Below are 22,180 nucleotides of genomic sequence, written 5' to 3'. Positions count from 1 at the left end.
GGCCAGTCATCATTTGAACAAGGAACCTGCTCGAATAAAGATGAGAAGTTGGAACCGGAGCAGCGGCAGAGGAGCCCAATCGAGTTGCGTCATGGCCGTTCGGCACTGCGGATGTCTCATGGATGAACAATGGAGGTGGCCATTCAGTAGATCAAACGATTCATCCATCAATTATCTCCTCTTCGTCCTCGTCATCCTTATCCCAGACATGCTATATGGCCTATTCAGCGTGTCCCGTGGCAAGTCCGCCGAAGGGGAGAATGGCAAAGATATTCTTGCTCGCAAATGTCTCCCCTCTGGCCGGGTGACGGAAATGTTGTGTTGGCCCCCCGACTCGGCAAATGTATGTTCCTTGGGAGCCCATGGCGATGCGAGGGCATGAGAGAATGATCACCTGCATGCTGAACACACGGACCGGAAGCCAGAAACGTTTTCCTCATTCAGTCGTGACATGACGTGCTTCTATCGTGCCTTCGCAGGGCTGCCTCGCATCCAACGGATTCAGTCCACCTGCACGTCACGCAAAAGTATCCTCACATCCTTCTGCCAGCAAAGTAGGCACGCCAACGCGTAGTCGACCGTGTATCGAGACGAATAATGTGCGCCCTGGCGGTGACAAAGCGGGTTATGCATTGCGGCGACGGCAACAGTGAATGGCAAGAGCCATATGAGCCAATATAGCAAGGAAACAAGGCTGGGGTGGGAAGCAAAGCTCGTCGATGGTTGTACAAGCCCGAAAATCGAGCAGAGCACATTATATATCCAAGCAGCAAACAGGGGACAGGTGAGCGAGAATCGATGGCACATCAGCGTCCGACGCAGAGCGCCGAGTGAAGCAGGCAGGGGAACATGTTCGCTCCAGAACAGCTCAAATCACAAGGATATCGTCGCGTCACAAGCAATGCACAAAGAAACAACTAGGGGTGTGATGAGGGCAAAACTGGGATAAAAGCAGACAACTGTAAAATTGACTTCATGACCATCCACCCGAGGAACTACAATCTCCAACGCCAGTCGTAAAGAGACCCGAGATAATCGAGAAGCGTTGTCATAGAGTCGAAAAAAGCCATGTGATAAATGTCGTTTGATGTGCCGGTGAGAGATGCCTCAACGCCTCAACATCTCGTCTCAGAAGGCGAAAGGCTCGCAAGGCGGGACCGAGTCGCGGGGAGAAAAGGAAGAGTCTCGAAACGACGAGGTCCCCGAAAGGCTTCCCCCCGGTGCCGGCCAACTCGCTCGTTCCATGCAGTCAAGGCGATGCACCCTCACATCACTGCGGCGCGTTAGCTACCGGCTCAGGCTCCGCGCCGACTTGCCATCTCTTACCTGGGGAGGGCCGTTCGGGCCAGGACCAGGAGGTCCCTGAAGTCCAGGAGCGGGACCGCCAAAGTGCTGGGGACCGTACGGACCGGGACCGCCGGGACCGGGCATGCTCATGTAGTGAGGCGGAGGGGGCGCCGGGCGGTAGGGGGTGCCGACACCCGAGTTGTTCTGAGAGCGGCCCCAGCTCAGACGGACACGCGAGTTGCCAATGGGATATCCTTGCATCTGGTTGATGGCCATCTCGGCGGCATGGCGGTGGACGAACTGGACGAAACCGCAGCCCTTGCCGGGAGGAATCTTGACGTAGGTGATCTCGCCGAAGCCCTGGAAGAAGGATCGGAGCTCGTCCTCGGTGACGTAGCCGGACAGGCCGCCGACGAAGACGGTCGTGTTGTTGGGGTCGGTGAACTGGTTCATCTGCGTCGCAGGATTGTAACCGCCGTAGGGGAAGCCAGCTTGCATGCCACCACCCCACATCTGCTGCTGAGGCATGCCGCCGCCCATCATGGGACCGCCACCGTTGGGAGGGCCGCCATGTCCGCCGAATCCTTGGTTGCCGCTGAGACTGTTAGCTCGTCTGAACCGACGGACGGACCAAGGCGCACCCGGCAGGCAGGTGGACAAAACGTACCGATTCTTGGGCGTGGCTGTCGAGATCCTCATCGGTCGGTTGCCGCAGTAAACGCCCTGCATTTCGACCAGGGCGCGCTGCTGATCGTTCTCGTCGGAGAAGCGGACGAAGCCGTAGCCTCGGCTTTGGCCGGACATGGCGTCCGTCATGATCTTGGCCGACTTGCACGACGGGAAGCGAGCCTGGAAGAGGGTGACCAAGACATACTCGTTCACCTCGGGACCAAGGTCGCCCACGAAGATGCTGTACTCGGGGCCGCGATCGTCGCTGGGGGCTCGTCAGATGGCGGCACCACAGGTGCGAGACACGGTCGATACGTACCGTCGGTCAACGAGGCCACCACCAGAAGCCCAGTTCAGCTTGAACTGGCGGGAGCTGTTGGGGACGGGAGTGCCGTTCAAGCCGAGGGCCTTGTTGGCGGCGTCGGGAGAGTTGAACTCGACGAAGCAGTACCCAGCGTTGCTGCAACCGCATTAGCACGGCGGCGGTGGGAGGGATGGAGCGGACGACGACTGTTCTCGGCGTACCCGGAGTTCTTGTCACGAATGACCTTAACATTGACGGTCTCGCCAGCAGAGGAGAGGAAAACACCCTTGATGAAGTTCTCGTCCATCCAGGGTTCGAGCTCTCCCATCCTGCCTCGGCATTAGCGACGACAAGGCCACCGGGCTTGCGGATTCACGAACCAGAGGGTAGTCTTTGCCTGGTCTCCGGCAGAGCCGGGCGGGGGCGGGACAGCCGACATGTCGGGAGCCGGGGGGGTGCCGTTGGGGAATGACATGTTCACTTGAAAACGAGGTTAGCGAGGACGAAACGTCCGCACGCCAAAGGCCATGTCCTCATTCCTTCCGACAGTGCATGGGAGAGGGGATCTTCCATACCAGATACAAAGTCAACGAAGGCAGTTTGGAGAATGCAAGCGGTGCCAAAAAGGTATCTCGTAATGTCGTATTGATGAAGCTTGATTCACTGACGGCTTGAAAGTCTAGAAAACGTTAGAGAAGTGGTGGCCGTTGCAAACGAGCGCGGATTCGAAGCAGCGTCGCCACAGGCAGCTGGGGGGGGCTGCAACGCAGCTGGCGGGTTGGTGCAGCTCACGGGAGCTGGCACGCGTTGACGGCGACATCAGACGGGGGATCAGGCTGCCGCAGACGGGCGGTGTTCCAAATCAAACGAGAGATGCGCTTACCGAATCTTGACGTCCAAGCAAGGGGGTCGCAAATACGATGGGAATATCGCTACAGGGACTGCACACGCATCAGCACAATGTCCGTTTCCGGCAGACGGTAGCAGGCACCTCTGTCGTGAGACGAGATTTGCGCTGAATGCTGAAGGGGGCGTCGGAGAAGATGTCTTCCGATCTGGATGCAGGTCAGACGGCGACCAGGCCAACGGCATGTCAACACGACTCGATCGACGTCCGGCGCAGAACGTCCATCCCCTCGCACGGCCCGTCGCCAACAGAAATGTGCTCACCTATGAACGCAGTGGCCGAGTTCCGAAAGGATATTGAGTCTCGAGAAAGGCCGGTTTCCAGACCAGATGCCGAAGCAGCGAAAAGGGGTCGAAAGACAAGGATCTGTCAAGACGCCAGCACGCGCGATGAATGTGCAAGTAAGGTCGTGGAAGATTCTGGCGGGAAGAACGACAGCGCCCAAGAGGTGACTGGAGCCGAAATCTGAGTCGAGATGTTCGTAAAAGTCTCGTGAACGGAAGGGGCGCGTACCAAGGATTCCGAAGGATCGTGGTTGAACAGCTGAAACGCTCTCAAAACACCGAAACCTACCAACAACGTCAGCACAGTCGTTTGGCAGAAGCCAGTCGCCCATTTCATGCTCCAGTCGTGATGTCGTCTGCTCCCGTCATGGTCGCGTGTCCAGGGCCACCTCGGCAGGCCGGCAGGGAACGAGATTCGGCATGGGCATCAAGGAAAGGCACGGAGATTGGCCAGTCCTAGAGGGAGCCAGCGGCACCAGGTCGGTGGCCACGGCGAACAGGAAGGCGATTGTAGATGGTCGATCCAGGCATGCGCGACGCATCCATAATTGCGTTGGGGGCGATTGGACACGTCGCAATCCTCCGTACCAGACGTGCAAGAGCCGCACATCGGGCGCTCTGCAAGAATTCCAAACGGCCACACGTGCTCGGCATTGAGGGCGCACCGCCTTGACGGATGGCATCCTGGAAGGTCGGGTTCGCTGCACGGGACGGAATGCGATGGCGCGGCCGGGCCCGGATCGATGATATCCGCAGACAATTCGAGTCGACGGCGTCGGAGCCCATGGGAGCCCTGAACAATGCACTCGAGGGGTCTCGTCGGCGGTGCCGCATCGCGGAGCGAACAACAGCGTGTTCCAGGCGGCATCGACGAGCGCGCCGGCGCCAACGTTCGAGATGGGACGGATGCGAGTTTTTGGTTTGCCAACGATCATCATCGCATCGTGCCGCGTCATCGGGGAAACGAGGCTCCGGGAAGCGCGCTGGCGAGTTGGGATGCGGTGCGCGTTCACCGTCAATTTCGGCAGGGCGGCAAGGCGTAGACGACGGGTGTGATGGTGCCGGCGAATGGGGATGGAGCAGAACGAAAGACATTGGATTTCCGACCGCTGACCATCGCAGGGCCCGTCGCGAGACCCGGTCACCGAAATGCGGCAGAGATGTTCTCGCAGAGCGTCGAAGCGTGGGCGATTCCGTCACGGCTGCCGCTGAGGGGTTCGCACGGGTTGAGGCGGTCCGTCCAGGCCAGGATGCAACGCGCCAGAGTGGCCAGGGAGCACGGACAAGACGGAAGCGTCGACAGGCGGCATGACGGACGAGGAGGAGAGTCTGACGAGGGAGAGAGATTGATACTCACTTTTAGGCGCCGGCAAAACAACCGTAACTCTCTTAGTCAATGTCCGAAACACGCGCAAAGGAAGAGCCGTGAAATGGTGATGAGGGTTCGAGGTGAGGAGAGAAGAGGAAAAACCGGTCGTGGGCGAAAGCTGGACGAGGGCTTTTTTTTTTGCCCGACTCGTGCTCGGATCGGAGCTGGCTGTAGCCCTGTTGGACACGACACGACAAGTCGACGCTTGCACCGCCTGGGCCGGGTCGCGCGGGGATCAGCAGGATTGGCTTAAGCGAAAGCAGGGAACAAGTGTCGACAAGGGCGATGCCAAAGGGGAGGGGGGGGGGGGGGGGGGGGTCGGAGGGGGGGGTGTAAATGTACACTTGTGATGAGCAGAGCAACCAGGGAACCCCGACCTTGACCCAGGAGGTGGTGGGAGGGGCTCGGATTTGGGTTTGGATTGGCGTTGGGCGAGCACAAGTGGGTGCCAGGCGTGGGCCTGGCGATGTTAGCGTCATTGCCATTGAAGCTCGGGGATTGACGGTTCGTCGAAACACGCACAAACGATCCGATCACGCAGACGAGATGGCGACTGGTTTTTGGTGCATCGAGAATGACGGTCGCGGCAAGGCAGACTGCACGCGTAGGCGTATAGTGCTTGGATGAGGCGGGTCGGTGCGTTGGACGGATGGGCTCGCCCGCCGTTCAATCTCGAGATCGGATGCTGTCGAGGCGGCGTGGGGATGTTGACGGATACTGCACAGTGACGGTACAAGCACGTCTCGGTATGACGAGCTCGCTGCACGAGAGCTGGCCAAGGGGGATCGGACGGGTCGAGGGGGAGACGAGCAAGGAAATGCTAGGATCGATCAAAGCAAGCAACGATGATGCCGATGACGGAGGAAAGAGCAGGGCATGGAACGAACAGCGCTTGAGAAGCATGGGCGGACAGACAGGATGAGTACTGTACTCTGTAATATTGCGTTGGTAGGGTCTTGCGCGAGTGGTGGTGTGCACAACAACGTGCGTGCGTTTGTGTGTACGCTGCGTGTGTGTGCTGTGTGAGTGTGTGCGTGTGTGTGTGAGGGTGTGAGGGTGTGTGTGTGTGTATGTGTGTGTGTGAGGGTGTGTATGTGTGCTTGTGTGTGCGCATGTGTGTGCGCATGTGTGGGCACGATCTGCTTGTTGGTCAACCAAGCACTTGTTTGTGCGCGCAAGTACATGTACAACTAGTTGTAGGTGTAGGTGTGCATGTAAGTAAGTAGTTGTACAACGACAGTATGTGACTGGGATTGTCCAAGGTTGGTGTGGACGCAGACGGCAGATTGCACACACTAAAGTACTGTACTTACGGATCAAGTACTCCGTACTCCGTACCCGTACACCTGCAAGTACTACAGTACATGGGCCTGCTTGCTTGCATTTCCACAACAACAGGTGTGACACGTACGGAATACATGTACTAGTAACCTCGGCACCTGCCAGTAACACCAGCAATAAGTATCGAGTACTTGCGACAACGACTGCATGCACACCAACAATAAGTACCGAGTACTTGCAAAACGACTGCGTGCACACCAACAATAAGTACCGAGTACTTGCAATAACGACTGCATGCACACCTAGGTTACAGGTAGGTGTGCAAGTATCTGTACAGTATATGGATAGAGTACAAGTTCCTGTACCTGGGTAAACACGTGTGAGATAGGGAGCTTGCGCCGAAGGGTCCTTGTTCGATACCTGAGCACGTAGGTGCACATCTGCATTGGCACGCGCAAATGGTATTAATAATGGTCGACTGGTACTACCGACACGTACAGCACAGCACAGTACGGATAATACAGAAATATGCTGTTCTCGTAACCGACATGTACGGAGTACTGTGTACGTACTTTGGACAACGTTGCTAATACGAATCGTACTACTTTGGTCGTCGGTACGGGGTATACCCCTCATTGCTGAAGATGCCGCACGGAGATGGAAGTATCGTGTACGAGCACCGGTGCGCACATGACCTTGGGAGGAAAATGTCGTAGGTGGCGAGCAACAAGAGCTGCAAAATAAACGTACTGTATTGTACTTGGCCATGTGCACCGTACACGGTGATGACGATGTCTCTAAACGGGTTCATGCTTTGAAGCCAACATGCCACTCTCCGCAGAATTTCCTCACCAGCACCATATCCGCATTTGGTGACACGTCCAGGATGACACCTGTAGGCTCCGGCGCCAGTAGACACTCGCTTGCTCGAGGGCAGCATAAAATCTCAATACTTGCAGGCTGGTGCCTGATGCAGCCTGTTCTCACCTCGAGCCTCGCCCGGACATGGAATTCCGCTTGCCTGGTAGAGCCATGTAGCATTCCGCAACGTTCCAGGGTCTAACACACACGTACTGTGCGGTGTCCTGCGGCAAGGTGTATTAGTATTACCTGCACATCCTGTGCATACATGTACCTGTATTCGTAGGTACCTCGTAGTGCGTCAGCACTGCACCCGAGTCAACGCTTCATCCCGACCGAACGCCGCCAAACGTGAGGTACATGTACATTCATGCTCGTCAATGCGCTGGCGGCGTCAGTTCGTGCAGCACATTACTCTGTCCAGTTGGAGCCGTACTGTAATTACATGAAAGTACGGGTCAGGCTAATCGACTGCTGGCTCAGTATCGAGTACGGATAGGTGATGCCTTAGTACACCGTGCCGACTTACCAGCAAGCAGTTTACTAAGTAGGAACCTAGTAGTAAGTAGGTTAATTACCTGCAGTGAGCAGGGACTAGGTAGTACCTAGTCGTTGTGCTTGGTTGACGTTCCAGCACACTTACAGCAGCAAGTGTTACTGTGATGTGCCAAGGTACAGTACATGCAACTACGGAGCACATGTAATTAAGTAGTACGGAGTACTTACTGCAGGTTCTACAGGCAACAAACGGCACGTCACAGTTACCTGTAACTATGGCGTGCCACCCGCTGTGTCGGTCTGCCTACACCTACATGTACTTGCAGAATGGTGCTAAAAACCCAAGGCTGGTGCCGCCGCATCTTGTCTCACCCATCCCGTACATCTGCCTCTGTTTCACACTCCCAGCTGCCCCAGCCTCGTCCTCGCTCCCTGCATTTCTCCGAGGCTCCCTGCGCATACGAGGGACGTTCTGGCATGACTGGTCGCAGAATTGTGCTGACCTGTAGTATTTGGTTTTATTTTTGTCCTGTGCGGAGTGTATCTGTCGACGCATTTGCAAATGCCCATCCGTGGCGTGCCAGCTCGGGGATGGAGGACAGCAGACATGCCATCTCAGTCCATCATCCGTACGAGTACGGAGTGATTGTCACTACTCGTCTGCTTGTTTCATGACTGGAGCCAATTCGTCGAGTCAATTCCTTGCTTGGCTCGAGAGGACTGGCCGGCTGTCCTTGCCCCCATCGTCAATCGACGGCTCGGCCCTCACCAATCCGCCACTGGGCCTGTGGGCACGGCACAGCGGTTTGAACTTGAGCCATTCACCGGTACGTTCGACTCTGGACTTGTTCTCGATGTCGGAGCGGGCTTTCGGTCACGGTCGATGGGAATGGTCCCGAAAGGTTGTGATTTGTCGGCACCGTCTGACGGTCGCCATCCGTCGGCTCCCACGTCAGGGGTCTGTCTCCATCCAAGAATGCTGCGCTCCATTCGCCATGTGGCGGGTGACCAACACTTATTACTTAACACTCCGTACATGCATGTGCCACTACCCTTACATGCTCATGCGGAGCTGTCTCGTGAAAACCGCCCAATTGCCGGCGTATCGGCTCGCCCACCTGAAATCTTGAATAGGAATATCGGCGTGGGCGATGTCGCACACAAGCGGGAAGGGCCAGTCACCGACCGCCATCACGCACAAACGCGAGAATACAAAAAAGTCCACATGTACACTGTACATGTCGGTTCTGGCATTCTTCCAGACTTGTCCTCCTGTACTCCCTCCCAAGGACGTACTATCCATGTACAGTGTACATCAACTCCAGCAAGTGCAGTAATTAATCACTTGCTTCGCGATGATTCAATCAGATCGTGCCTGGCACGATCGACATGGGCCCCTTGTAAGCGAGTTGACAAAGCGTCCGATAGTTACATACGTACGGAATATGAAGTACCTAAGTAATACAAGTAGGCGTACGGAGTACTTGCATGTACAGTGTAGAGTACTGCACATGTACTGTATACACGTACGGAGTACTTACGACTGTCCAAGCACCATGGAACAGTGCCTACGTAGGTAGAGGTACCTTGAGTACTAACTTGTACGCCCACTGTCTAAAAGTATAGCTCTGCACCTAGTACCCTACTACGTACAATTACAGGCTACAGTAGATATGATTTACTTGCGTACCTAGTACGGAGTAAGCATGTTGCATGTATTTGTACAAAAGAGTCCAACGGCGGATTGGTCCTTAGTCGATCCGAGCGCCATTTGAACGCCGTACGGGATTACCCCGCACTACACTTGGCCTCGCAGAGAAACAGGTAAATATACCTCGGCGGGCAGGTACATACATGTAAGTAAGTACAGTACTTGCTAGAACGCAGACGAAGCATGGAGTGCTCGCACACCGACATGTGCAGCATATGCGTAGTGTAGGTGCATGTAGGTGAAGGCGTACAGTACATGCAAGTGTAGCGCATGGGCGCACAGGTTAATATACAAGATACCTACCTACGTAAGTAGGCACTCCTTGTAATGCTCCGTGGAACCTTTGATAAGTACGGAGTATTACCTGTAAAATTCACAAACTCGTTGCATTGAGGCACTTGCAAGTACTCTGTAGTTCAGTAAGCGCACCAGTATGACCTACTTACTAGGCACCTACCGAAGTAAGTACTTACAGTACGGAGAACGGTACATGTACTCATCAGTACACCTACCAAGTACACCCACCACCTTAGTAATTTAGTACTTGTCAGTACAGTACAGTACAGTACACCTACTAATACACCCACAACCTACCGAGTACTTGTACGCTTAACCACTTCAAACCCTCCAAAATCGAAAACAATTACGTAAGGACTCAGGTCTCGTATTACCAGAGCAGGGCGATCGTTAAACACCCGATGGCGGATCCCAAATTTTCCATTGATAGGCGGAAGCACCCGGAGACTGCCGTGGCAGTTTCGCTTTGGCCCGGTCTCTCGACAGTCGACAGGATGGGGATTGATTTTCGGGGGCGAGCAAGGCCGTAAGTACTTGTACTTAAGTACCTATGTGCCGTACTGGCTTAAAGTACTATTATTACTTTGGAACCTACAGTACCTAGTAGGTGGAGGTGCATCACTGGACTTGCAGAATCCGTATCCTGGTACGGAGTACCTAGTACCTACTAGTAATTACAGGTAGGTACTAGGTTCCTAGTACTACAACGGAGAAAACAACTGAATCCTGCCACTTGCAAGCACATGTTAATAGTACTTCCTTGTACTCCGTACATGTACTGTAATTACTCCGTAATTACTGGGAACACTGAACGGATGAGGCGCTAACCTCGCAGCACTCGGTGGAGTGGACCCTGATCTGTCGTCTCCGTACATACTTAGTAGGTATTACTTACTTACAAAACGTAATACTTGCTGTAATGTACTCCGTACTTACTGTACTTACTTGAGGTGTACTGTATTACAGCTTGTACAGTAAGTGCTTACTACTAGGTACTTATCATTACTGTAAGTAGGTGTAACCTTGCAGTACAGGCACTGAGCTGCTGTACACTTAGTATGGAGCACATCCACCTACAGTACAGTACAGTACAGTACAGTACAGTACTACAGTACAGTACAGTAAGTACAGTACAGTACAGTACAGTAAGTACAGTACAGTACAGTACTTGTACTTACAAGTAGTAGGCACGCCCAGGTACGTGTTCGGTTGGGAGTCGACTGCGTCAAGGCAGCATCTGCTCGGCAGACCGGAAAAAAATAACGCGTCCAAGATTCTCCAATTTCAGGTACACATATCAACCCGCAAGTCGTATCGCTCGCGTGAAGTGACTCAAGGCTGCATACTTCATCATGCATGTGTACAGAGTACAGTACTGTGCCTGTAAGTATGGATGGATGCAAGTAATCACGGGGTCGTGTTGCCCTGGAGTTGAAAAACGCCGAGGTACCACGATGATTCCAATCGCTTAGTCATGCCCCGCTCGTTCCCTGCCGCGAACCGTTGCCATAATGATATCCGTCGTCCATCGGGCCGTCGTCACCAAGCGGCAGCCTGTGCTTTGGCGAGGACCACTCCACACTCGCAAGTGCCTGCTGCCTTGTTCTCCCGTCCACGAGGTTACGAAACCAGATCGTGTCTCCTCCCTTGGTCGGTCCAAAAGCTCACCATCCTCGCCACCATGGCCGACCCTACACCGGAGCAGCGTGAGCTACGCCTGGTCGAAAGCGTCGAGTTCAAAATCCTCGGTGTTGCAAACAATGAAGTCAAGCTCCATGAGCTACTTCAGCGCTATCTGGCCCCTGTCATCTTGAAAGCAGCGAGCGAGCATGCATCGGTGAGGGCGAGGGTGCGTTTCTCCTCCACCTCTCCGTCGCCAACCCCCCCCGCTAACTCGCTCGAACAGGTGATACAAATCTTGGCCAGGTTAAAGACCTTTATTCAGCCACCCGAGTGAGATTCCTTGCGTCCTGCCTCTGCATCTTCATCTGACCCTCTCGTCCTTGCAGAATCATCCTACCAGTCAAGGCATTGTTGCAGCAGTACAAGTCCAACGACTCTCCCGTCATCAAGCAGCTCGATCTATCCTTCATCCAGCACAGTCTCGATAGGCTAGACGTGGAGGATAGGAGGGAACTCATCCCCAATGCTCTGTCTGGAATCGCCCGCGACCAGGGCCAGCCTAGAGCGAGCACCATGCTGAACATTGTTCTCCGCTTGCTTCTCGACATGAGGATACCTCCTCGAGGGAGCAAGGAAGACGATTCGTTTAGAGCCTCGATTGGCCTGTCAAATGACGATGACGCGAAATACCTCGCCAATCTCGTCGGCATTTTTCTGCGTTTGCGCGCACCAGTTGGTTCGCAGTCCCTCGCGAGCGCAAACGCGGCCCTCGAGCCCGACGAGCTGGCTCTCTTTCCAACCGAGAATCCCGACACGGAAAAGGTCTTCAAGAGGCTGTCGGAGCTCAAGGCAAAGCTCGTGACGTTCTTGGCGAGCGGAGCATTCACGGACGAAGAAAAGTTCCTCCCCGCTGTTTTTGCCGCATCGGGCTTCGACAACCGTGTTGCCTCGTCCGCCGAGGAGATCATCAAGAGAACATCCATCTCCATGGAGGACGAGTCTCTCGTCAAGCGCCTGTTTCGCTCGCACTCTATCCTACCGGTTCCCTACAGGACCCGAATCCTCAACATTCTGTCGAAATCGACACTGTCGACTTCCATGGCCGACGACATCATGGCTGTCGTTGCCCTCGATTTCATGCCTCAGCGGTCGGATGGTTCGACCGATGCCACTCTCCAGCCGTCGAGCGTTCTGGAACGAACGAAACTGCACAAAGCCTTGTTCCAGTACCTGTCCTGGGTGGCACGAGTTGGTCCCTCGAAGCCTGGATTCGCCAGCGGACCTCCCCTGATCCGTAGCATGCGCTCCTACCTCGAGACGCAGGGCTGGCCCCGTCCACAGCAGACATCGCATGATGACATCAACCTGCGATGCCGCGCGTACGAAACCATCGGAACTCTCGCCAGAAGCGCCGAGCTGCCGGTCAAGGACTCGCTCGATCTCGCCGCATGGCTGTTCCGGTCCCTGTCGGAAGACACGACCAACGACGCCGTCGTCAACATCGACGGCGCCCTCTCCAGCCTGACGGCAGTCATTCCTCCAGGCGTGGGACGAGACGAAGCGATGCTGACAACCATGTTGCTGACGTACATGTCACTCCCCGACGAAGCTCCGGCCGTTCGCAGCACACGCCACGCAGTCGTCAAGTGGGCAAATCAGTGCCTGCCATTCTGCGACATTCACGGCAGGTGGATAGATGTCCTTGCCGTCGCCGGTCGGCCGAACGAGCGGAATGATGTTGTCGAACAAGGCCACAAGGGCCTGGACCCGTGGACGTACTTGGCCCACAGCGAGGCGGCCCCTGACCTGCCCGACTGGAAGGAAATGACGATAACCTTTTTCGACTCGCTCATCGGCGCTTCTCAGAACTCGGGTCGTCAGCACGCCGGCGCTTCGCCCTCGCTTACGGATAAGGCCGTCTTTCAGAACTTTCTGCCCGGACGCATCCTAGCCTTTCCGGTTGCCCTCCGGTACTGCAAGCACGTAATGCTGCTGTCGGCGCTCGGCGATTTTGACATCCAGCCGGACTGGATGCATACACTGGACGCCCACGTCAGGACGGATGTAGTCGCCCGAGATCGCATCAGGGAATATCTTCGGACGGTCGACAGCGGATACGTCGTCTTTTACCTAAAATCGTGCCTCGAGGGCATGTTTTTGGAAGATTCTCCCGTCGTCGAAGAATGCATCCGCTGCTTTGTCGACGTCGCCTCGCTGAGCCCCGGCGGGCCCCTCGGCTACCTGATCGACTCCGGTTCCAACCTGCTCAAGCTGATCAAATCCAACAGCAAGGAGATTCGAAGACTGGCGGCCAGGGCGCTCGGCATACTCGCTGCTCACCCGGCGAACAGCTCCCGCAGCGTGGAGAGCTGGAGCAAGACATTGTGTTCCATGTTCGCCAACGCTGAGCAGCTGGTTGGGTCGGAAGCGAATGCCGCCGAAGGCGCGTTGCTGGCACTCGGCTACCTCACTTCTCGGTCCAGGTACTATGATCGCGAATCGGTCCTCGATCCCGAATACCCTCTGCTGTATCTAGTCGGGGACGAGGTCTCGTCGTCGTTGTATACATCCGCCTTGGAATCATTCTCCCAGCTCTGGTCAGCGGGGCTCGCCGTGCCCACATCGAGCAGTCATCCATCCGTGGACACGATCATCACGAAGCTGTCTGCGGAAGCGAAGAAGGGAAATGACAAGGCCATCACTGCCATGGGCCAACTTGCCGTTGGCTTGGAGGATGTTGTCCTCGACGATGACGCCATGGTTGAAGATTTGCTATCCCGTGACGTCGTCGGTTCGATACTAAAAGAGCTGTTTGCCTTGCACGAAATCAAGCAAGTGGAGACTCAGTTTACGGTTGGCGAGGCCCTCACTGCCGTCGTCGCACGCTGGGACTCCAATGCCGTCAAGTTGATGATGGACGTCGAGGCTCGCGGCTCGCCATTCCGTGCGGGTGCGAGAGACAATCTCGTCGAGGCTGTTCTTGAGAAGCTCATTCGCGATTGCAAATCCACGAAACCGTCCCTTCTCAAGGCGTCCGGCATCTGGCTCTTTTGCATCGTCCAGTACTGCTCGCATCTGCCTCAGGTGCAGTGCCGGCTGCGCGAAATCCAGGCCGCGTTCATGCGACTGCTCAGCGCGAGAGATGAGCTTGTTCAGGAGACGGCGTCGCGTGGTCTATCTCTCGTGTACGAGCGAGGCGACTCGGAACTCAAGTCCGCTCTCGTCAAGGATCTGGTGTCGGCGTTTACGGGCTCGGGAACCCAGCTCAAGGTGGACGCGGAGACGGAGCTGTTCGAGCCGGGAGCGCTTCCCACGGGCGAGGGCAGCTCGGTAACGTCATACAAGGACATTGTCAACTTGGCAAACGAGGTTGGCGACCAGAGATTGGTCTACAAGTTCATGTCGCTCGCGGCCAACGCGGCCACTTGGTCCACGAGGTCGGCGTTTGGCCGGTTCGGGCTCAGCAACATCCTGTCCGATTCGGAGGTTGATCCGAAGCTTTACCCAAAGCTGTACCGTTACCGCTTCGACCCAAATACCAATGTTCAGCGATCCATGGACGACATCTGGAAGTCGCTCGTCAAGGATCCGAACGCGACGCTGGATAAGCACTTTGGCTCCATCATGGAGGATCTGCTGGAGAGCATCCTGAGCAAGGAGTGGCGCGCACGGGAAGCGAGCTGCGGTGCCATCTCGGATCTCATCCAGGGCCGGCCTTTCTCGCAATACGAAAGGTACTATCGAGATGTGTGGAACGCGGCCCTCAAGGTGCTCGACGACGTGAAAGGAAGTGCCAGGGAGGCCGCGTTGAGGCTCTGCATGGCCTTGTCCAAGGGTCTCGTTCGACAGCTGGAAGAGGGAAACCACGCGGCAGCGGCCAAGGCGATGATGAAGGAGGCGCTTCCCTTTCTCCTCTCCGACAAGGGCGTGGAGAGTTCGGTCCAGGACGTGCAGGTGTTTGCCACCTTGACGGTGCTGAAGATTGCCAAGCACGGCGGCAAGGCGTTGCGACCCTTCATCCCCGGCATGGTGCCTCAGCTTTTGGTCTTGCTCAGCGCAATCGAGCCTCAACAGGTCAACTACCACTACCAGAGAGTCGGGGAAGAGAGCCGCGATCAGATCGACAAGTTGCGCTCTCAGATGGTCAATCAGTCTCCCATCTCGGAAGCGATCGAGAACTGCCTGCGGTTCGTCGATGCCGATACCATGGCCGAGCTTGCGCCGGGTCTGGAGACGACGATGAAGACGGCGATCGGAATGCCCACCAAGCTTGGCTGCGGCCGTGTGCTCACGACACTCGCCACACGCCATGCCAAAGACCTGGAGCCGTTTGCGGGTCGCTTCCTGCAGTTGCTGGAGAAGCAGACGCTGGACAAGAACGACGAAGTCAGCCAGGGCTACGCCCGCGCGTCCGCCTACATGATGCGAGCGGCTCCCGACACGTCGAGGGTGCGGTTCTGCCATCGGAGCATCGATACCTATTTCCAATCGGAAGATGAAAGTCGACGACAAAAAGTCGCCGACGTCATCGTCTCGCTGGCGAAGGTATCACCGGATCACTTCACCGCTCAGGAGACGGCGCTGCTGCCTTTCTCCTACCTCGGGGCTCACGATTGCGACGAATATGCGTCCAAGGTGTTTCAAGAAGTGTGGAACCAGCACGCCGGAAGCAACCGCACGGTCCAACGCTACGTGCCCGAGATTGTCGCCCTCGTCGAGCGGTGCCTGGACACGGCGCAGTGGTCTCTACGGCACACGGGCGCCTTTACCGTCGCCGTCATGGTCTCGGACGTGGCCAAGGCCAGCGATGCCACGGGCGCCATCGGAGAGGCAAGCTTGAAGGCCATATGGCCCGTGTTGGACAAGACGCTCGCGTTGAAAACGTTTCCGGGGAAGGAGAAGCTGCTCGACTCTTATCCCAGCTTCGTCGAGCGTGGCCAGGCGCTGTGGAAGAAGGACGGTCAGGTCGCGGCGCGGCTGAAGGCGATTGCCCTGCGCGAAGCGAAGCGAAACAATGACGAGTACCGCGTGCACGCATTCCGCTGCCTCTGGAGGTTCGCCAAGGCAAGGGACGACCTCGCCATGCTGCAGGAGATTGCCGACATCACGACGCCGTACCTGGACGAGTACGTGGACGAGAACAAGATGGACGTGGACTCCAAGGGGGGCACCAAGGAAGAGATGGCGTTTGCGACGGCGAAAAACGCATTCGAGGCCATCGCCCGCGGGTACCCCAGTGCCGGGACAGCAGACTTTAGAACGGTGCTCCGAGACGTCGTCAAGCTCCTGGCGCCGTACCTGTCGCTGGCCAAGTTCCAGATGATCAAGCGACAGGTTTGGTACGAGGCTGCGTGCGACCTGATGACCGAGGCAGCTTCCAGGACGCCGCTCGAGGCCGCCGCTCCGCCGCAGTTTGACGGGGACGGCGTGCTGGCCGCCATTCTCCGGAGTCTCGACCTCGACCACTCGGATGCGGGCACGGAAGGGCAACGGTTGGCGAGAACCAGGGCGGTGTCGGCGACGTTGAAGGCGCGAGGCGTGTTTGGGAAACGCAGCCTCCCGATTGGGCTGGAGAGCATCATCGAAACGGCGATGCGGGAAGAGAGGGCTTTGGACGTGCAGAAGGCATGGAAGGACGTGCTGGACGAGTTGAAAGGCCAGCTGGGCGAAGACGCGACTGCGTAGGATTTACAGGTGTGCAGATGCATGGCATGAACAGGTCAGCAGCACAAGGGCTACGGATGCCTCGCGTGCCGACTACATGGTGATGGAACATCACGGCCTTGAAATGATGCATTCCATTCATCGCCACGAAACATAGAGGGTTTGCCACGACATGCTGCTACTCGTGCTGGGCATAGATGCCGTCGAAGAGGTGGAAGCCAGCTTGTCGCAGCTTGTTTACAGTACTTGCAAATAAGAGTCTAGGGTAGGCAGCTTGGGAGCACGAGGAAGTATTAAGTGGTGCAGTGCAGTAATAATACTGTCGCGGACAAATGCGGAGACGGAGTATCATTATTACGGGGTAATATTAATAATAATGTTTACATTTGACGGAGTACTCTGTACATTGCAGTGCACAGTACGGAGTACGGAGTATTTACAGCATACAGTAGTTGCTTAAGTAAGTCCTCGACAGTATTGCAATAATACTACACAGCAGCATAGCATGCAAGTACGTAAGTACGGAGTACGGAGTAAGTAATGTACTGTAGCTGTATTTCTTGCTCGCTTGCAATATTTCTTACTCTTATAAGTATTGATAAGTATTTTGCGGAATACTGTGCTGTAAGACTGTAAGTGCGTAAGTACTTGCTGTATACTGTTACTTGTGTAATTACGGAGTACAGTACGGAGCACTGAACAGCACAGTAAGTAATACAGTATTACTCCCCATGTGCAGCACTGTACGGAGTACTGAAGTACAATATTCACTGCAAGTCCGGGTTCGGAATCGGCCGAGAAATGATCCGCCGCACAGGGCCTTGCCCGCCAATTCTGGCGCAGATTGGTGGCCCTGGTTGCGTCATGGAGGTCTGGTGCCTGCAGGCTGGCACAGCGACGGTCCACACTCGATTGTACGTAACCCAACATTGACGACCAAGGCGAGCGTGCGTTGCCCCGTGAGTGTGCTGCTGATGCGAGTCGGACTCAACCTTTGAAAGCAAACAGCAGCAGCCTTTGGCCCTTTCCAAGACCAGCACACAACGATACGAAGCCGGCAGACTGCGGCATTTCCTTTGCATCCTCGCACGGCGTTCAAGGTGCATCTCAACGCGCTCTTTCTCGCCGAAGAAGGAAAAACCCTCGTCCAGGATCAGGATCAGCGGCTGCCTTGGCTTGGTCGGTTGCACAGGCGAAAAGCACGGCGGGTAGGGCTCGAGCTCGCCCGATTGCGAATGCCCTTGTCCCCCCTCGAACAGGCAGCTTGTCATCAGCCGAACCTGCACCCTCCCCAGCAGCAGGAGTGAGCCAGGCAAGCCGAGGTGCTCGAGTCGGACAGAACGTTGGCAGCCCAAGCCGCGACACAATCTCCATCCGTGGGACGAGCAGCTCACCGTCAGCCGTTTGTCGGGCCCAGGCGGCTCCTTGTCGTCCCGACCATGGACGAAAACATCTCGACCTTTGCCTCCATCACCGGGGCGAGCGCCGACGTCGCTCACGGATTCCTGCAGCTCGCAGGAGGCGACTTTGAACGAGCCGTCGGGCTCTACTTTGAGAATCCAGACCTCGTGTCCGGCGTCGGTGCCGGCGTGTCCGGCGGTGGCGGTGGCGACGGCTCGGGCAACGCACCGCCGTCGACGTCTCGCAGGCAAAACATCGGGCGTGAAGACGCCAGCGGCGTGATTCACATCAGCGACGACGACGACGACGACGACGACGACGACGACGTCGAAAACGGCGATGACGTCGAAAACGGCGATGACGTCGAAAACGGCGACGACGGCGGCGTCATGGACGTCGACGAAGCCGACGACGACAAGGAAGGAACGAGCGTCGCCGCCGTGGCCGCGCGGGCACAGGAGGAGGAGGATGCCGCCATGGCACAGCGGCTCCAGGAAGAGATGTACCAAGGGGCGCGGTCGTCGGCGTCGGGCGTCGAGGACGTGAGAGCTCCGATTGCGAGGACGACGGAGACGCTGATCGCGCCGGATCCCACCTGGGTTCCCGGCGCCGACGACCAGGGCATGGGATACGACATGCGGTCCACGGTGCTGGACCAGCTCAGAAGACAGCACGGCTCCGGTGAGAGGAAGCCCCCGTCCGCCCTCGGGCCTCGACGTCGCTGACCGGCGGAAGCAGCTCGAGCCGGCGGGCCGTTTGGCCAGAGCATCTGGGGAGACGATGGCGGCTCGCCCCCGGCGGAAGCCGAGAACGGATCCCACACGAGGAGGCTCGAATACTTGTTCCGGCCGCCCTTTGACATGATGGCGCGCGTGACGTGGGACGAGGCCCGCACGCTGGGCAAGGAAGGCAAGAAGTGGATACTGGCCAACCTCCAGGACATGAGCAACTTCAACTGCCAGGCGCTCAACCGAGACATCTGGAAGGACGCGGCCGTCCGCGACATGGTGACGGAGAACTTCATCTTCCTCCAGTACGACAAGGATTACCCCGACGCGCAGGAGTACGTGCAGTTTTACTTTCCCCACCAGACGCACGAGAACGCCGACAACTACCCGCACGTCTCCATCGTCGACCCCCGGACGGGCGAGCAGGTCAAGGTCTGGAGCGGACGGCCGTTCCCGAAGGCGGCCGACTTTCACGCCGAGCTCGCCGAGTTCCTCGACCGGTACAGCCTCGAGGCCAACAGCAAGAACCCGGTGGCGAAGTCGTCGGCGAAGAAGCCGGCGGTGGTGGACGTGGACCGCATGACGGAGGAGGAGATGCTGGAGATGGCGCTCAAGAACAGCCTCGCCGGCAGGGCGGGCGGCGAGAGCAGCGGATCCGGCTCGACGCCCAACATGCACGACCCCGACGCGCTGACCAAGTCTCCGGCCACGACGGGCGGGGGCGAGGGACGGGGCGAGGGACGGGGACGGGGCGAGGGAGCGCAGGGCGAGGAGTCTGGGGCGGAGCAGGCGGCGGAGCAGGCGGCGGAGACGACGAATCCGTTTCTGCGCATATCGAGCTCGCGACGGCACGCGGAACCGGACAACGACGCGGCGACGACGACGCGGATCCAGTTCCGCCACCCCGACGGGCGCGTCATCCGACGATTCAGGCTCGCCGACGTCGTGCGCACCGTGTACGAGTGGCTCAAGTCGGAACCGCTCGAGGGAAAGGCGGGCGTCGAGTTTGAGCTCAAGAAGATGCCGCAGGGCCAAGATTTGATCGACAGCCTCGACTCGACCATTGAGGAGAGCGGGCTGAAGCAGGGCACCGTCATGATTGAGTTTATCGAGTGATGGAGGGGGGGCCAAGGTCCATGGGTCTGGCCAGAGGCGATCAGGACGTTGGAGCACATTCAGATGCGCATGGACGTATCTAGTTGATGTTTGCCAGTATGGCCAATGGATGCATGGACTGGTGTTTGCCACATCTCCTCGCATATGCTGCCGGAAGCCTCGATACCCGGAAGCAGTGAGTGCAGTTGAGAACCAGTGATTGCGGAGCGGTGAGGGCGTCACCTTGGGAGGCCTCGGACAGGACAGCAAGTAGAGCAGTAGTTGGTAGGGAGGTAATACTGAGGCGCCGTGTACGCAGTTGTAGTAAGCAACATCACCAAGCCCTTGCCCCTACGAGCCCTGTAATTGAGAGGATAAATACAGTACGGGGCAGATGAACCGCACAGTACACATGCACCGCACAGCATTACTTTACACTGAACTTGGTACAAGCACACCTACACCGCCGCCAAGTTGCGGAATATTACTGCAACGCTCTGTAGGGAATACATTGATCAAGCTTCTGCAGGTACTACAATACATACTTGCAAGGTTCACCGGTAATTTTACAGAGTGCATCAATTGGAGTCTATTTTGTACAGTGCTTTTGCTACTAGTACACGTAGGTGCCTACTACCTACCTAGTACCTACCTACCTAGTAGTATGTACCTACTACCTAGAGGCCGTACCTATCAAGTTATAGGCGCCCGCGCTGTATTTTCCCCTGTCTTGTAGGCGTGGCGCACAGTGCGGATACAAGTCGGGCAGACGACATGGTGCCTTGGCTCCCGCCCCTCACCGCCCTCCCTCCACTGCTCAGCCGCTGATGGGCCGAGTCAATGGCCCGCAACTCACAGGTAGCAGAGTCGCGTGCAGTGCAGCGCAGGCATACTGTAGTACATTACACATGTACCTACTTACTTAATTAGTAAGTAAGTGCCCAGCTGCGCTTGTTCCAAGTACCCAGTACGGAGTACGTACTTACTTAGTTGCAAGTAAGTACTGTACTGTAAGTACTGTACTGTAAGTACTGTACTGTAAGCACTGTACTGTAAGTACTTGCGTTTGTGCACGTGCTGAACAGTACAGTACTTGTATACCCAGGTACTTGTAGTACTCAGCACAGGTACATACCAGGCATGCGAGTACTTGTATACCCAGTATGCAAGTACACTTAGTGTAAGTACTTCCGGAGTATTGCTCCGTACTGTACGGTAATGTGTACATATGCTTAAGTAGACTTAAGTGGCAGTACACTTTAGTGCTCGGTAGCTTTGTCATCATGGTGTTGCTTGTAAGTACTAGGTACTTACAAGTACGAGTTTTAGTAGGTGCACTTGTACAAGCACTGTAGGTGGTGTACAAGTATAACGTACTAGTACTGCACCTAGTAGAACTAACTGTAGTAGGTAGGAAGGACATGTACTGTAAAGCTCACTCTGTATTATGCAATACTCCATCCATACTTGCTGAATTATATGTACTGTACTTGTACTGTACTTGTACTGTACTTGTACTGTACTTAGATCTACAACTTCACACCGTAAATAGTTGCACTGTAATTATACTAGGTAGTAAATTCCCACCCATGAATATTAACAATACCCCTACTGTACGCGCCATGTAGCGTTGAATTTCTACCAACACTATAAGTACTGCAAGTACGTTGTACAGAGACTTGTACATGTACATGTTACTTATACTTGGTGTTGTTTCCGCTTTCCACACCCCATCCCCAGTTGCATATCCTCATTCATTATCAATGTACAGCTGCGTACAACTATTCTTTTCCAAATGAGTATTCGCTTGAATCATCTCAGGTTTTGTCTTGATTTATTCGATACGCTGCCAGTTGACAGTTCCACAACCAATGCAGATTCATGTGAACTAGGCTCCTGTGTTTGCGACAATCCGTGATACTTTGTGAGATAATCAGCCGGTTCAGCGCTGTTCCATCCTTCACTGTTGAGCACTCGAGCAGCCTCGTCGAGATCTGGGACCAGAACAAAAAGGTGGAAGACGCAACTAGGTACGCCGTGGTGGGAGGGCAGTTGCATCTTCGAACTCAACTAGGTACGGTTTCCCATGCGTGCGTAAAGAAGGCAAGGCTCGTATCTCCGGGGAGTCGGCCTGTTTGTTGACAATGGCTTTGCCTGTTGTGTTGTGGTGAGCATGGTGCGAATTTCAGTTGCAACAAAGG

General features: G+C 56.0%; 3 protein-coding genes across 3 annotated transcripts; 2 read left to right on the top strand and 1 right to left on the bottom strand.

Moving 5' to 3' along the window:
- Nucleotides 1-1,270: 1,270 nt before the first annotated feature.
- On the bottom strand, nucleotides 1,271-2,735 carry DCS_00145 (uncharacterized protein; the record flags this gene model as incomplete). The annotated part of the gene is made up of 6 exons (XM_040797487.1): nucleotides 1,271-1,273; nucleotides 1,327-1,882; nucleotides 1,955-2,221; nucleotides 2,276-2,416; nucleotides 2,482-2,589; nucleotides 2,641-2,735. 6 exons carry the CDS (start codon nucleotides 2,733-2,735, stop codon nucleotides 1,271-1,273), a joined length of 1,170 nt encoding a protein of 389 aa, XP_040658370.1.
- An 8,414-nt stretch (nucleotides 2,736-11,149) lies between these two features.
- DCS_00144 (proteasome component ECM29) lies at nucleotides 11,150-16,776 on the top strand (the record flags this gene model as incomplete). The annotated part of the gene is made up of 3 exons (XM_040797486.1): nucleotides 11,150-11,317; nucleotides 11,375-11,421; nucleotides 11,478-16,776. The coding sequence occupies 3 exons, from the start codon at nucleotides 11,150-11,152 to the stop codon at nucleotides 16,774-16,776; spliced, it is 5,514 nt and encodes a 1,837-aa protein (XP_040658369.1).
- Nucleotides 16,777-18,194: 1,418 nt separating this feature from the next.
- Nucleotides 18,195-20,000, top strand: DCS_00143 (UBX domain protein; the record flags this gene model as incomplete). Its single annotated transcript, XM_040797485.1, has 2 exons — nucleotides 18,195-18,837; nucleotides 18,895-20,000. The coding sequence occupies 2 exons, from the start codon at nucleotides 18,195-18,197 to the stop codon at nucleotides 19,998-20,000; spliced, it is 1,749 nt and encodes a 582-aa protein (XP_040658368.1).
- Between the last annotated feature and the right edge of the window lie 2,180 nt (nucleotides 20,001-22,180).

Source organism: Drechmeria coniospora, chromosome 01, assembly GCF_001625195.1.
Source record: "Drechmeria coniospora strain ARSEF 6962 chromosome 01, whole genome shotgun sequence".
In the NCBI taxonomy this organism is placed as follows: domain Eukaryota; kingdom Fungi; phylum Ascomycota; class Sordariomycetes; order Hypocreales; family Ophiocordycipitaceae; genus Drechmeria; species Drechmeria coniospora.
The sequence above is the reverse complement of the archived record's forward strand: the minus strand, read 5'-3'. Positions and strand labels throughout refer to the sequence as shown.